Below are 12,500 nucleotides of genomic sequence, written 5' to 3' on the forward strand. Positions count from 1 at the left end.
AGGGCCGAGCGTCCGTGATGGGCAGTAATTTATACTCGCTGATGTCAGAGACGCCTCACAATGAGTTTATGAAGCAGCAGATGGATCTTCAGAGTGAGGTGAACATCATTCATATTCTCTCTGACTGCAGAAACATGTGGAAGATGTTCAGCTGTGATTGTTAATATGAAGCATGTGTGAATGTTCTGGCTTCAATACAGGCTAAACTCGATGTACTTTCAATAACCACAGACAATCATTTCCTCACCTCAGTTTCCAATGGACTTAATACATGTTTACATGTAAACAGGGACTAAAGAAGGGAGGGTAGAGGCACATGGGGTAACCTCCTCGTGGTGGTGATTAGTGGTTCTCACTCTCAATGGGGCGTGTGGTGAGTGACTCCAGTCAGGATGGCTTAGCAACCAAATTGGGCCGGTTGCTAGGGAGGGTAGAGTCACATGGGGTAACCTCCTCGTGGTGGTGATTAGTGGTTCTCTCAATGGGGCGTGTGGTGAGTTGTGTGTGGATCATGGAGAGTAGCATGAGTCTCCACATGCTGCGACTCTCTGCGGTGTCATGCACAACGAGTCACGTGATCAGATTTGCTGATTACAGACGCAACTGAAGCGGACGCAACTGAGACTCGTCCTCCGCCACCCGGATTGAGGTGAGTAACCGCACCACCACGAGGAACTACTAAGTAGTGGGAATTGGGCATTCCAAATTAGGAGAAAAGGGGATAAAAAAAAAGAAGCCTTCGCGCATGACATCATATCCTGGTCTGTTGCAGTCATTGTTGCATGCTCAAAGTCAAGTGTGACCGTCCCTTCACACATTACGGTTAATTACATTCATGCATTTGATTATAGACAAAGCGTCTTACAGTGCTGTCAGGTTGCACCGTTTACAAGTCATTGAGTAATAATCGAACCCAAGACCGTGATGTTGCTAGCACTATACCAGTTACAGGAAAGTTCTTCCACTTTGAAACATAGTTGCAAAACAAAAGGACGATTAAGACAACTTAAAGATCAAATGACTGAATTAATATGACAGGCTTCACTTTTCTGCTTTTAAATCCCTCCAGAACGTTTTCCATCGACTTCCATTATATTACTGTAAACATGTTTTCTGTTATACACTCAATATCATCGACAGCATGCATCATATGTGTTTGTTCGGTCAGCAGTGATCCTGTAAGAGTGTAACAGCTTTCATGTTTCTGTGTTTCAGGTGAAATATAAATCCGATCTGAAGGAAAACTCCAGTAATCTTTATTCTCTTATGTCTGAAACACTCGAGACACAGTTCGCCAAACAAACGGCTGAGATGCAGAGTGACGTATGACAAACACTTCAGTGAGAATCACACATCAAACATCATAAACATTTCTTTGAATGCTTGTGTTGTCTTGTGTATGTTTCAGGTGAAATATAAAGAAGCGGGTTTGAAGCAGATGTGCAGTTCTCTGTATCAGCAGCTGCCTGAAACTCTAGAAACTCAACACGCTAAAGAAGCTTCACGACTCCAGAGTGAGGTACAGATGTGTTTAATGAGTTTGACCAAAGTGTTTCTAGCCAGTCCACTGTCAGTCATTCCAGTCATGCCAGTCTCCTTTCTACTTAAACGGAGAAACACTGAAATCTCATTAACGTTTGGTCAGGGGGGGGGGGTCTACACGCTAACTATCACACCTGGAGCCGTGAGTTTGAATCCAGGGTGTGCTGAGTGACATGTGAGTTGTGAGTAACGGTGTTTGTCTGCTGTTTGTTCAGTTGTGAGTAACAGTGTTTGTCTGCTGTTTGTTCAGTTGTGAGTGTAACAGTGTTTGTCTGCTGTTTGTTCAGTTGTGAGTAACAGTGTTTGTCTGCTGGTTGTTCAGTTGTGATTGTAACAGTGTTTGTCTGCTGTTTGTTCAGTTGTGATTGTAACGGTGTTTGTCTGCTGTTTGTTCAGTTGTGATTGTAACGGTGTTTGTCTGCTGTTTGTTCAGTTGTGAGTGTAACAGTGTTTGTCTGCTGTTTGTTCAGTTGTGAGTGTAACAGTGTTTGTCTGCTGTTTGTTCAGTTGTGAGTGTAACAGTGTTTGTCTGCTGTTTGTTCAGTTGTGAGTGTAACAGTGTTTGTCTGCTGTTTGTTCAGTTGTGAGTAACAGTGTTTGTCTGCTGTTTGTTCAGTTGTGAGTGTAACAGTGTTTGTCTGCTGGTTTGTTCAGTTGTGAGTGTAACAGTGTTTGTCTGCTGTGTTGTTCAGTTGTGAGTGTAACAGTGTTTGTCTGCTGGTTGTTCAGTTGTGAGTGTAACAGTGTTTGTCTGCTGTTTGTTCAGTTGTGAGTGTAACAGTGTTTGTCTGCTGTTTGTTCAGTTGTGAGTGTAACAGTGTTTGTCTGCTGTTTGTTCAGTTGTGAGTGTAACAGTGTTTGTCTGCTGTTTGTTCAGTTGTGAGTGTAACAGTGTTTGTCTGCTGTTTGTTCAGTTGTGAGTGTAACAGTGTTTGTCTGCTGTTTGTTCAGTTGTGAGTGTAACAGTGTTTGTCTGCTGTTTGTTCAGTTGTGAGTGTAACAGTGTTTGTCTGCTGTTTGTTCAGTTGTGAGTGTAACAGTGTTTGTCTGCTGTTTGTTCAGTTGTGAGTGTAACAGTGTTTGTCTGCTGTTTGTTCAGTTGTGAGTGTAACAGTGTTTGTCTGCTGGTTGTTCAGTTGTGAGTGTAACAGTGTTTGTCTGCTGTTTGTTCAGTTGTGAGTGTAACAGTGTTTGTCTGCTGTTTGTTCAGTTGTGAGTAACAGTGTTTGTCTGCTGTTTGTTCAGTTGTGAGTGTAACAGTGTTTGTCTGCTGTTTGTTCAGTTGTGAGTGTAACAGTGTTTGTCTGCTGGTTGTTCAGTTGTGAGTGTAACAGTGTTTGTCTGCTGTTTGTTCAGTTGTGAGTGTAACAGTGTTTGTCTGCTGGTTTGTTCAGTTGTGAGTGTAACAGTGTTTGTCTGCTGTTTGTTCAGTTGTGAGTGTAACAGTGTTTGTCTGCTGTTTGTTCAGTTGTGAGTGTAACAGTGTTTGTCTGCTGTTTGTTCAGTTGTGAGTGTAACAGTGTTTGTCTGCTGTTTGTTCAGTTGTGAGTGTAACAGTGTTTGTCTGCTGTTTGTTCAGTTGTGAGTGTAACAGTGTTTGTCTGCTGTTTGTTCAGTTGTGAGTGTAACAGTGTTTGTCTGCTGTTTGTTCAGTTGTGAGTGTAACAGTGTTTGTCTGCTGTTTGTTCAGTTGTGAGTGTAACAGTGTTTGTCTGCTGTTTGTTCAGTTGTGAGTGTAACAGTGTTTGTCTGCTGTTTGTTCAGTTGTGAGTGTAACAGTGTTTGTCTGCTGTTTGTTCAGTTGTGAGTGTAACAGTGTTTGTCTGCTGTTTGTTCAGTTGTGAGTGTAACAGTGTTTGTCTGCTGTTTGTTCAGTTGTGAGTGTAACAGTGTTTGTCTGCTGTTTGTTCAGTTGTGAGTGTAACAGTGTTTGTCTGCTGTTTGTTCAGTTGTGAGTGTAACAGTGTTTGTCTGCTGTTTGTTCAGTTGTGAGTGTAACAGTGTTTGTCTGCTGTTTGTTCAGTTGTGAGCAGTGCTGTTTGTTCAGTTGTGAGTACAGTGTTTGTCTGCTGTTTGTTCAGTTGTGAGTGTAACAGTGTTTGTCTGCTGTTTGTTCAGTTGTGAGTAACAGTGTTTGTCTGCTGTTTGTTCAGTTGTGAGTGTAACAGTGTTTGTCTGCTGTTTGTTCAGTTGTGAGTGTAACAGTGTTTGTCTGCTGTTTGTTCAGTTGTGAGTGTAACAGTGTTTGTCTGCTGTTTGTTCAGTTGTGATTGTAACAGTGTTTGTCTGCTGTTTGTTCAGTTGTGAGTGTAACAGTGTTTGTCTGCTGTTTGTTCAGTTGTGAGTGTAACAGTGTTTGTCTGCTGTTTGTTCAGTTGTGAGTGTAACAGTGTTTGTCTGCTGTTTGTTCAGTTGTGAGTGTAACAGTGTTTGTCTGCTGTTTGTTCAGTTGTGAGTGTAACAGTGTTTGTCTGCTGTTTGTTCAGTTGTGAGTGTAACAGTGTTTGTCTGCTGTTTGTTCAGTTGTGAGTGTAACAGTGTTTGTCTGCTGTTTGTTCAGTTGTGAGTGTAACAGTGTTTGTCTGCTGTTTGTTCAGTTGTGAGTGTAACAGTGTTTTGTCTGCTGTTTGTTCAGTTGTGATTGTAACAGTGTTTGTCTGCTGTTTGTTCAGTTGTGAGTGTAACAGTGTTTGTCTGCTGTTTGTTCAGTTGTGAGTGTAACAGTGTTTGTCTGCTGGTTTGTTCAGTTGTGAGTGTAACAGTGTTTGTCTGCTGTTTGTTCAGTTGTGAGTGTAACAGTGTTTGTCTGCTGTTTGTTCAGTTGTGAGTGTAACAGTGTTTGTCTGCTGTTTGTTCAGTTGTGAGTGTAACAGTGTTTGTCTGCTGTTTGTTCAGTTGTGAGTGTAACAGTGTTTGTCTGCTGTTTGTTCAGTTGTGAGTGTAACAGTGTTTGTCTGCTGTTTGTTCAGTTGTGAGTGTAACAGTGTTTGTCTGCTGTTTGTTCAGTTGTGAGTGTAACAGTGTTTGTCTGCTGTTTGTTCAGTTGTGAGTGTAACAGTGTTTGTCTGCTGTTTGTTCAGTTGTGAGTGTAACAGTGTTTGTCTGCTGTTTGTTCAGTTGTGAGTAACAGTGTTTGTCTGCTGTTTGTTCAGTTGTGAGTGTAACAGTGTTTGTCTGCTGTTTGTTCAGTTGTGAGTGTAACAGTGTTTGTCTGCTGTTTGTTCAGTTGTGAGTGTAACAGTGTTTGTCTGCTGTTTGTTCAGTTGTGAGTGTAACAGTGTTTGTCTGCTGTTTGTTCAGTTGTGAGTGTAACAGTGTTTGTCTGCTGTTTGTTCAGTTGTGAGTGTAACAGTGTTTGTCTGCTGTTTGTTCAGTTGTGAGTGTAACAGTGTTTGTCTGCTGTTTGTTCAGTTGTGAGTGTAACAGTGTTTGTCTGCTGTTTGTTCAGTTGTGAGTGTAACAGTGTTTGTCTGCTGTTTGTTCAGTTGTGAGTGTAACAGTGTTTGTCTGCTGTTTGTTCAGTTGTGATTGTAACAGTGTTTGTCTGCTGTTTGTTCAGTTGTGAGTGTAACAGTGTTTGTCTGCTGTTTGTTCAGTTGTGAGTGTAACAGTGTTTGTCTGCTGTTTGTTCAGTTGTGAGTGTAACAGTGTTTGTCTGCTGTTGTTCAGTGTACAGTGTTGCTGTGTTCAGTTGTAACAGTGTTTGTCTGCTGTTTGTTCAGTTGTGAGTGTAACAGTGTTTGTCTGCTGTTTGTTCAGTTGTGAGTGTAACAGTGTTTGTCTGCTGTTTGTTCAGTTGTGGTAACAGTGTTTGTCTGCTGTTTGTTCAGTTGTGAGTGTAACAGTGTTTGTCTGCTGTTTGTTCAGTTGTGAGTGTAACAGTGTTTGTCTGCTGTTTGTTCAGTTGTGAGTGTAACAGTGTTTGTCTGCTGTTTGTTCAGTTGTGAGTGTAACAGTGTTTGTCTGCTGTTTGTTCAGTTGTGAGTGTAACAGTGTTTGTCTGCTGTTTGTTCAGTTGTGAGTGTAACAGTGTTTGTCTGCTGTTTGTTCAGTTGTGAGTGTAACAGTGTTTGTCTGCTGTTTGTTCAGTTGTGAGTGTAACAGTGTTTGTCTGCTGTTTGTTCAGTTGTGAGTGTAACAGTGTTTGTCTGCTGTTTGTTCAGTTGTGAGTGTAACAGTGTTTGTCTGCTGTTTGTTCAGTTGTGAGTGTAACAGTGTTTGTCTGCTGTTTGTTCAGTTGTGAGTGTAACAGTGTTTGTCTGCTGTTTGTTCAGTTGTGAGTGTAACAGTGTTTGTCTGCTGTTTGTTCAGTTGTGAGTGTAACAGTGTTTGTCTGCTGTTTGTTCAGTTGTGAGTGTAACAGTGTTTGTCTGCTGTTTGTTCAGTTGTGAGTGTAACAGTGTTTGTCTGCTGTTTGTTCAGTTGTGATGTAACAGTGTTTGTCTGCTGTTTGTTCAGTTGTGAGTGTAACAGTGTTTGTCTGCTGTTTGTTCAGTTGTGAGTGTAACAGTGTTTGTCTGCTGTTTGTTCAGTTGTGAGTGTAACAGTGTTTGTCTGCTGTTTGTTCAGTTGTGAGTGTAACAGTGTTTGTCTGCTGTTTGTTCAGTTGTGAGTGTAACAGTGTTTGTCTGCTGTTTGTTCAGTTGTGAGTGTAACAGTGTTTGTCTGCTGTTTGTTCAGTTGTGAGTGTAACAGTGTTTGTCTGCTGTTTGTTCAGTTGTGAGTGTAACAGTGTTTGTCTGCTGTTTGTTCAGTTGTGAGTGTAACAGTGTTTGTCTGCTGTTTGTTCAGTTGTGAGTGTAACAGTGTTTGTCTGCTGTTTGTTCAGTTGTGAGTGTAACAGTGTTTGTCTGCTGTTTGTTCAGTTGTGAGTGTAACAGTGTTTGTCTGCTGTTTGTTCAGTTGTGAGTGTAACAGTGTTTGTCTGCTGTTTGTTCAGTTGTGAGTGTAACAGTGTTTGTCTGCTGTTTGTTCAGTTGTGAGTTGTAACAGTGTTTGTCTGCTGTTTGTTCAGTTGTGAGTGTAACAGTGTTTGTCTGCTGTTTGTTCAGTTGTGAGTGTAACAGTGTTTGTCTGCTGTTTGTTCAGTTGTGAGTGTAACAGTGTTTGTCTGCTGTTTGTTCAGTTGTGAGTGTAACAGTGTTTGTCTGCTGTTTGTTCAGTTGTGAGTGTAACAGTGTTTGTCTGCTGTTTGTTCAGTTGTGAGTGTAACAGTGTTTGTCTGCTGTTTGTTCAGTTGTGAGTGTAACAGTGTTTGTCTGCTGTTTGTTCAGTTGTGAGTGTAACAGTGTTTGTCTGCTGTTTGTTCAGTTGTGAGTGTAACAGTGTTTGTCTGCTGTTTGTTCAGTTGTGAGTGTAACAGTGTTTGTCTGCTGTTTGTTCAGTTGTGAGTGTAACAGTGTTTGTCTGCTGTTTGTTCAGTTGTGAGTGTAACAGTGTTTGTCTGCTGTTTGTTCAGTTGTGAGTGTAACAGTGTTTGTCTGCTGTTTGTTCAGTTGTGAGTGTAACAGTGTTTGTCTGCTGTTTGTTCAGTTGTGAGTGTAACAGTGTTTGTCTGCTGTTTGTTCAGTTGTGAGTGTAACAGTGTTTGTCTGCTGTTTGTTCAGTTGTGAGTGTAACAGTGTTTGTCTGCTGTTTGTTCAGTTGTGAGTGTAACAGTGTTTGTCTGCTGTTTGTTCAGTTGTGAGTGTAACAGTGTTTGTCTGCTGTTTGTTCAGTTGTGATTGTAACAGTGTTTGTCTGCTGTTTGTTCAGTTGTGAGTGTAACAGTGTTTGTCTGCTGTTTGTTCAGTTGTGAGTGTAACAGTGTTTGTCTGCTGTTTGTTCAGTTGTGAGTGTAACAGTGTTTGTCTGCTGTTTGTTCAGTTGTGAGTGTAACAGTGTTTGTCTGCTGTTTGTTCAGTTGTGAGTGTAACAGTGTTTGTCTGCTGTTTGTTCAGTTGTGAGTGTAACAGTGTTTGTCTGCTGTTTGTTCAGTTGTGAGTTGTAACAGTGTTTGTCTGCTGTTTGTTCAGTTGTGAGTGTAACAGTGTTTGTCTGCTGTTTGTTCAGTTGTGAGTGTAACAGTGTTTGTCTGCTGTTTGTTCAGTTGTGAGTGTAACAGTGTTTGTCTGCTGTTTGTTCAGTTGTGAGTGTAACAGTGTTTGTCTGCTGTTTGTTCAGTTGTGAGTGTAACAGTGTTTGTCTGCTGTTTGTTCAGTTGTGAGTGTAACAGTGTTTGTCTGCTGTTTGTTCAGTTGTGAGTGTAACAGTGTTTGTCTGCTGGTTGTTCAGTTGTGATTGTAACAGTGTTTGTCTGCTGTTTGTTCAGTTGTGAGTAACAGTGTTTGTCTGCTGTTTGTTCAGTTGTGAGTGTAACAGTATTTGTCTGCTGTTTGTTCAGTTGTGAGTAACAGTGTTTGTCTGCTCTTTGTTCAGTTGTGAGTAACAGTGTTTGTCTGCTGTTTGTTCAGTTGTGAGTGTAACAGTGTTTGTCTGCTGTTTGTTCAGTTGTGAGTGTAACAGTGTTTGTCTGCTGTTTGTTCAGTTGTGAGTGTAACAGTGTTTGTCTGCTGTTTGTTCAGTTGTGAGTGTAACAGTGTTTGTCTGCTGTTTGTTCAGTTGTGAGTGTAACAGTGTTTGTCTGCTGTTTGTTCAGTTGTGAGTGTAACAGTGTTTGTCTGCTGTTTGTTCAGTTGTGAGTGTAACAGTGTTTGTCTGCTGTTTGTTCAGTTGTGAGTGTAACAGTGTTTGTCTGCTGTTTGTTCAGTTGTGAGTAACAGTGTTTGTCTGCTGTTTGTTCAGTTGTGATTGTAACAGTGTTTGTCTGCTGTTTGTTCAGTTGTGAGTGTAACAGTGTTTGTCTGCTGTTTGTTCAGTTGTGAGTGTAACAGTGTTTGTCTGCTGGTTGTTCAGTTGTGAGTGTAACAGTGTTTGTCTGTTGTTTGTTCAGTTGTGAGTGTAACGGTGTTTGTCTGCTGTTTGTTAAGTTGTGATTGTAACGGTGTTTGTCTGCTGTTTGTTCAGTTGTGAGCGTAACGGTGTTTGTCTGCTGTTTGTTCAGTTGTGAGTGTAACAGTGTTTGTCTGCTGTTTGTTCAGTTGTGAGTGTAACAGTGTTTGTCTGCTGTTTGTTCAGTTGTGAGTGTAACAGTGTTTGTCTGCTGTTTGTTCAGTTGTGAGTGTAACAGTGTTTGTCTGCTGTTTGTTCAGTTGTGAGTGTAACAGTGTTTGTCTGCTGTTTGTTCAGTTGTGAGTGTAACAGTGTTTGTCTGCTGTTTGTTCAGTTGTGAGTGTAACAGTGTTTGTCTGCTGTTTGTTCAGTTGTGAGTGTAACAGTGTTTGTCTGCTGTTTGTTCAGTTGTGAGTGTAACAGTGTTTGTCTGCTGTTTGTTCAGTTGTGAGTGTAACAGTGTTTGTCTGCTGTTTGTTCAGTTGTGAGTGTAACAGTGTTTGTCTGCTGTTTGTTCAGTTGTGAGTGTAACAGTGTTTGTCTGCTGTTTGTTCAGTTGTGAGTGTAACAGTGTTTGTCTGCTGTTTGTTCAGTTGTGAGTGTAACAGTGTTTGTCTGCTGTTTGTTCAGTTGTGAGTGTAACAGTGTTTGTCTGCTGTTTGTTCAGTTGTGAGTGTAACAGTGTTTGTCTGCTGTTTGTTCAGTTGTGAGTAACAGTGTTTGTCTGCTGTTTGTTCAGTTGTGAGTGTAACAGTGTTTGTCTGCTGTTTGTTCAGTTGTGAGTGTAACAGTGTTTGTCTGCTGTTTGTTCAGTTGTGAGTAACAGTGTTTGTCTGCTGGTTGTTCAGTTGTGATTGTAACAGTGTTTGTCTGCTGTTTGTTCAGTTGTGATTGTAACGGTGTTTGTCTGCTGTTTGTTCAGTTGTGAGTGTAACAGTGTTTGTCTGCTGTTTGTTCAGTTGTGATTGTAACAGTGTTTGTCTGCTGGTTGTTCAGTTGTGAGTGTAACGGTGTTTGTCTGCTGTTTGTTCAGTTGTGAGTGTAACAGTGTTTGTCTGCTGTTTGTTCAGTTGTGAGTGTAACAGTGTTTGTCTGCTGTTTGTTCAGTTGTGAGTGTAACAGTGTTTGTCTGCTGTTTGTTCAGTTGTGATTGTAACAGTGTTTGTCTGCTGTTTGTTCAGTTGTGAGTGTAACAGTGTTTGTCTGCTGTTTGTTCAGTTGTGAATGTAACAGTGTTTGTCTGCTGGTTGTTCAGTTGTGAGTGTAACAGTGTTTGTCTGCTGTTTGTTCAGTTGTGAGTAACAGTGTTTGTCTGCTGTTTGTTCAGTTGTGAGTAACAGTGTTTGTCTACTGTTTGTTCACTTGTGAGTGTAACAGTGTTTGTCTGCTGTTTGTTCAGTTGTGAGTGTAACAGTGTTTGTCTGCTGTTTGTTCAGTTGTGAGTGTAACAGTGTTTGTCTGCTGTTTGTTCAGTTGTGATTGTAACAGTGTTTGTCTGCTGGTTGTTCAGTTGTGAGTGTAACAGTGTTTGTCTGCTGTTTGTTCAGTTGTGAGTGTAACAGTGTTTGTCTGCTGTTTGTTCAGTTGTGATGTAACAGTGTTTGTCTGCTGTTTGTTCAGTTGTGATTGTAACAGTGTTTGTCTGCTGTTTGTTCAGTTGTGATTGTAACAGTGTTTGTCTGCTGGTTGTTCAGTTGTGAGTAACAGTGTTTGTCTGCTGTTTGTTCAGTTGTGAGTAACAGTGTTTGTCTGCTGGTTGTTCAGTTGTGAGTGAACAGTGTTTGTCTGCTGTTTGTTCAGTTGTGAGTGTAACGGTGTTTGTCTGCTGTTTGTTCAGTTGTGATTGTAACAGTGTTTGTCTGCTGTTTTTTCAGTTGTGATTGTAACAGTGTTTGTCTGCTGGTTGTTCAGTTGTGAGTAACAGTGTTTGTCTGCTGTTTGTTCAGTTGTGAGTAACAGTGTTTGTCTGCTGGTTGTTCAGTTGTGAGTAACAGTGTTTGTCTGCTGTTTGTTCAATTGTGAGTGTAACGGTGTTTGTCTGCTGTTTGTTCAGTTGTGAGTAACTGTGTTTGTCTGCTGTTTGTTCAGTTGTGAGTAACAGTGTTTGTCTGCTGTTTGTTCAGTTGTGATTGTAACAGTGTTTGTCTGCTGTTTGTTCAGTTGTGAGTAACAGTGTTTGTCTGCTGTTTGTTCAGTTGTGAGTAACAGTGTTTGTCTGCTGTTTGTCCAGTTGTGAGTGTAACAGTGTTTGTCTGCTGTTTGTTCAGTTGTGAGTAACAGTGTTTGTCTGCTGTTTGTCCAGTTGTGAGTAACAGTGTTTGTCTGCTGTTTGTCCAGTTGTGAGTAACAGTGTTTGTCTGCTGTTTGTTCAGTTGTGAGTAACAGTGTTTGTCTGCTGTTTGTTCAGTTGTGAGTGTAACAGTGTTTGTCTGCTGTTTGTTCAGTTGTGAGTGTAACAGTGTTTGTCTGCTGTTTGTTCAGTTGTGAGTGTAACAGTGTTTGTCTGCTGTTTGTTCAGTTGTGATTGTAACAGTGTTTGTCTGCTGGTTGTTCAGTTGTGAGTAACAGTGTTTGTCTGCTGTTTGTTCAGTTGTGAGTAACAGTGTTTGTCTGCTGTTTGTCCAGTTGTGAGTGTAACAGTGTTTGTCTGCTGTTTGTTCAGTTGTGAGTAACAGTGTTTGTCTGCTGTTTGTTCAGTTGTGAGTAACAGTGTTTGTCTGCTGTTTGTTCAGTTGTGAGTGTAACAGTGTTTGTCTGCTGTTTGTTCAGTTGTGATTGTAACAGTGTTTGTCTGCTGGTTGTTCAGTTGTGATTGTAACAGTGTTTGTCTGCTGTTTGTTCAGTTGTGAGTGTAACAGTGTTTGTCTGCTGGTTGTTCAGTTGTGATTGTAACAGTGTTTGTCTGCTGTTTGTTCAGTTGTGAGTAACAGTGTTTGTCTGCTCTTTGTTCAGTTGTGAGTAACAGTGTTTGTCTGCTGTTTGTTCAGTTGTGATTGTAACAGTGTTTGTCTGCTGGTTGTTCAGTTGTGAGTAACAGTGTTTGTCTGCTGTTTGTCCAGTTGTGAGTGTAACAGTGTTTGTCTGCTGTTTGTTCAGTTGTGAGTAACAGTGTTTGTCTGCTGTTTGTTCAGTTGTGAGTGTAACAGTGTTTGTCTGCTGTTTGTTCAGTTGTGATTGTAACAGTGTTTGTCTGCTGGTTGTTCAGTTGTGATTGTAACAGTGTTTGTCTGCTGTTTGTTCAGTTGTGAGTGTAACAGTGTTTGTCTGCTGGTTGTTCAGTTGTGATTGTAACAGTGTTTGTCTGCTGGTTGTTCAGTTGTGAGTGTAACAGTGTTTGTCTGCTGGTTGTTCAGTTGTGAGTGTAACAGTGTTTGTCTGCTGGTTGTTCAGTTGTGATTGTAACAGTGTTTGTCTGCTGGTTGTTCAGTTGTGATTGTAACAGTGTTTGTCTGCTGTTTGTTCAGTTGTGATTGTAACAGTGTTTGTCTGCTGGTTGTTCAGTTGTGAGTGTAACAGTGTTTGTCTGCTGGTTGTTCAGTTGTGAGTGTAACAGTGTTTGTCTGCTGGTTGTTCAGTTGTGATTGTAACAGTGTTTGTCTGCTGTTTGTTCAGTTGTGAGTGTAACGGTGTTTGTCTGCTGTTTGTTCAGTTGTGAGTGTAACGGTGTTTGTCTGCTGTTTGTTCAGTTGTGAGTGTAACGGTGTTTGTCTGCTGTTTGTTCAGTTGTGAGTGTAACAGTGTTTGTCTGCTGTTTGTTCAGTTGTGAGTGTAACAGTGTTTGTCTGCTGGTTGTTCAGTTGTGAGTGTAACAGTGTTTGTCTGCTGGTTGTTCAGTTGTGAGTGTAACAGTGTTTGTCTGCTGGTTGTTCAGTTGTGAGTGTAACAGTGTTTGTCTGCTGGTTGTTCAGTTGTGAGTAACAGTGTTTGTCTGTTGGTTGTTCAGTTGTGATTGTAACAGTGTTTGTCTGCTGTTTGTTCAGTTGTGAGTGTAATGGTGTTTGTCTGCTGTTTGTTCAGTTGTGAGTGTA

General features: G+C 41.1%; 1 protein-coding gene across 47 annotated transcripts in view; it reads left to right on the forward strand.

Moving 5' to 3' along the window:
• LOC127635166 (nebulin-like) overlaps window positions 1-12,500 on the forward strand; it is an 81,838-nt gene that overhangs the window by 18,529 nt on the left and 50,809 nt on the right. For 43 of the 47 annotated variants that reach the window (XM_052114966.1, XM_052114963.1, XM_052114962.1 and 40 more), the window contains 3 exons: window positions 1-98; window positions 1,216-1,323; window positions 1,409-1,519. The exon at window positions 1-98 is cut by the window's left edge and continues 13 nt beyond it. The exons of 2 other annotated variants lie outside the window; for them this stretch is intronic. In XM_052114966.1, coding sequence (XP_051970926.1) covers window positions 1-98; window positions 1,216-1,323; window positions 1,409-1,519 — 317 coding nt within the window. The remainder of the gene's footprint in view (window positions 99-1,215; window positions 1,324-1,408; window positions 1,520-12,500) is intronic. 2 more of the 47 variants (XM_052115010.1, XM_052114978.1) reach the window with 2 other exon arrangements.

Source organism: Xyrauchen texanus, chromosome 42, assembly GCF_025860055.1.
Source record: "Xyrauchen texanus isolate HMW12.3.18 chromosome 42, RBS_HiC_50CHRs, whole genome shotgun sequence".
Classification (NCBI taxonomy): domain Eukaryota; kingdom Metazoa; phylum Chordata; class Actinopteri; order Cypriniformes; family Catostomidae; genus Xyrauchen; species Xyrauchen texanus.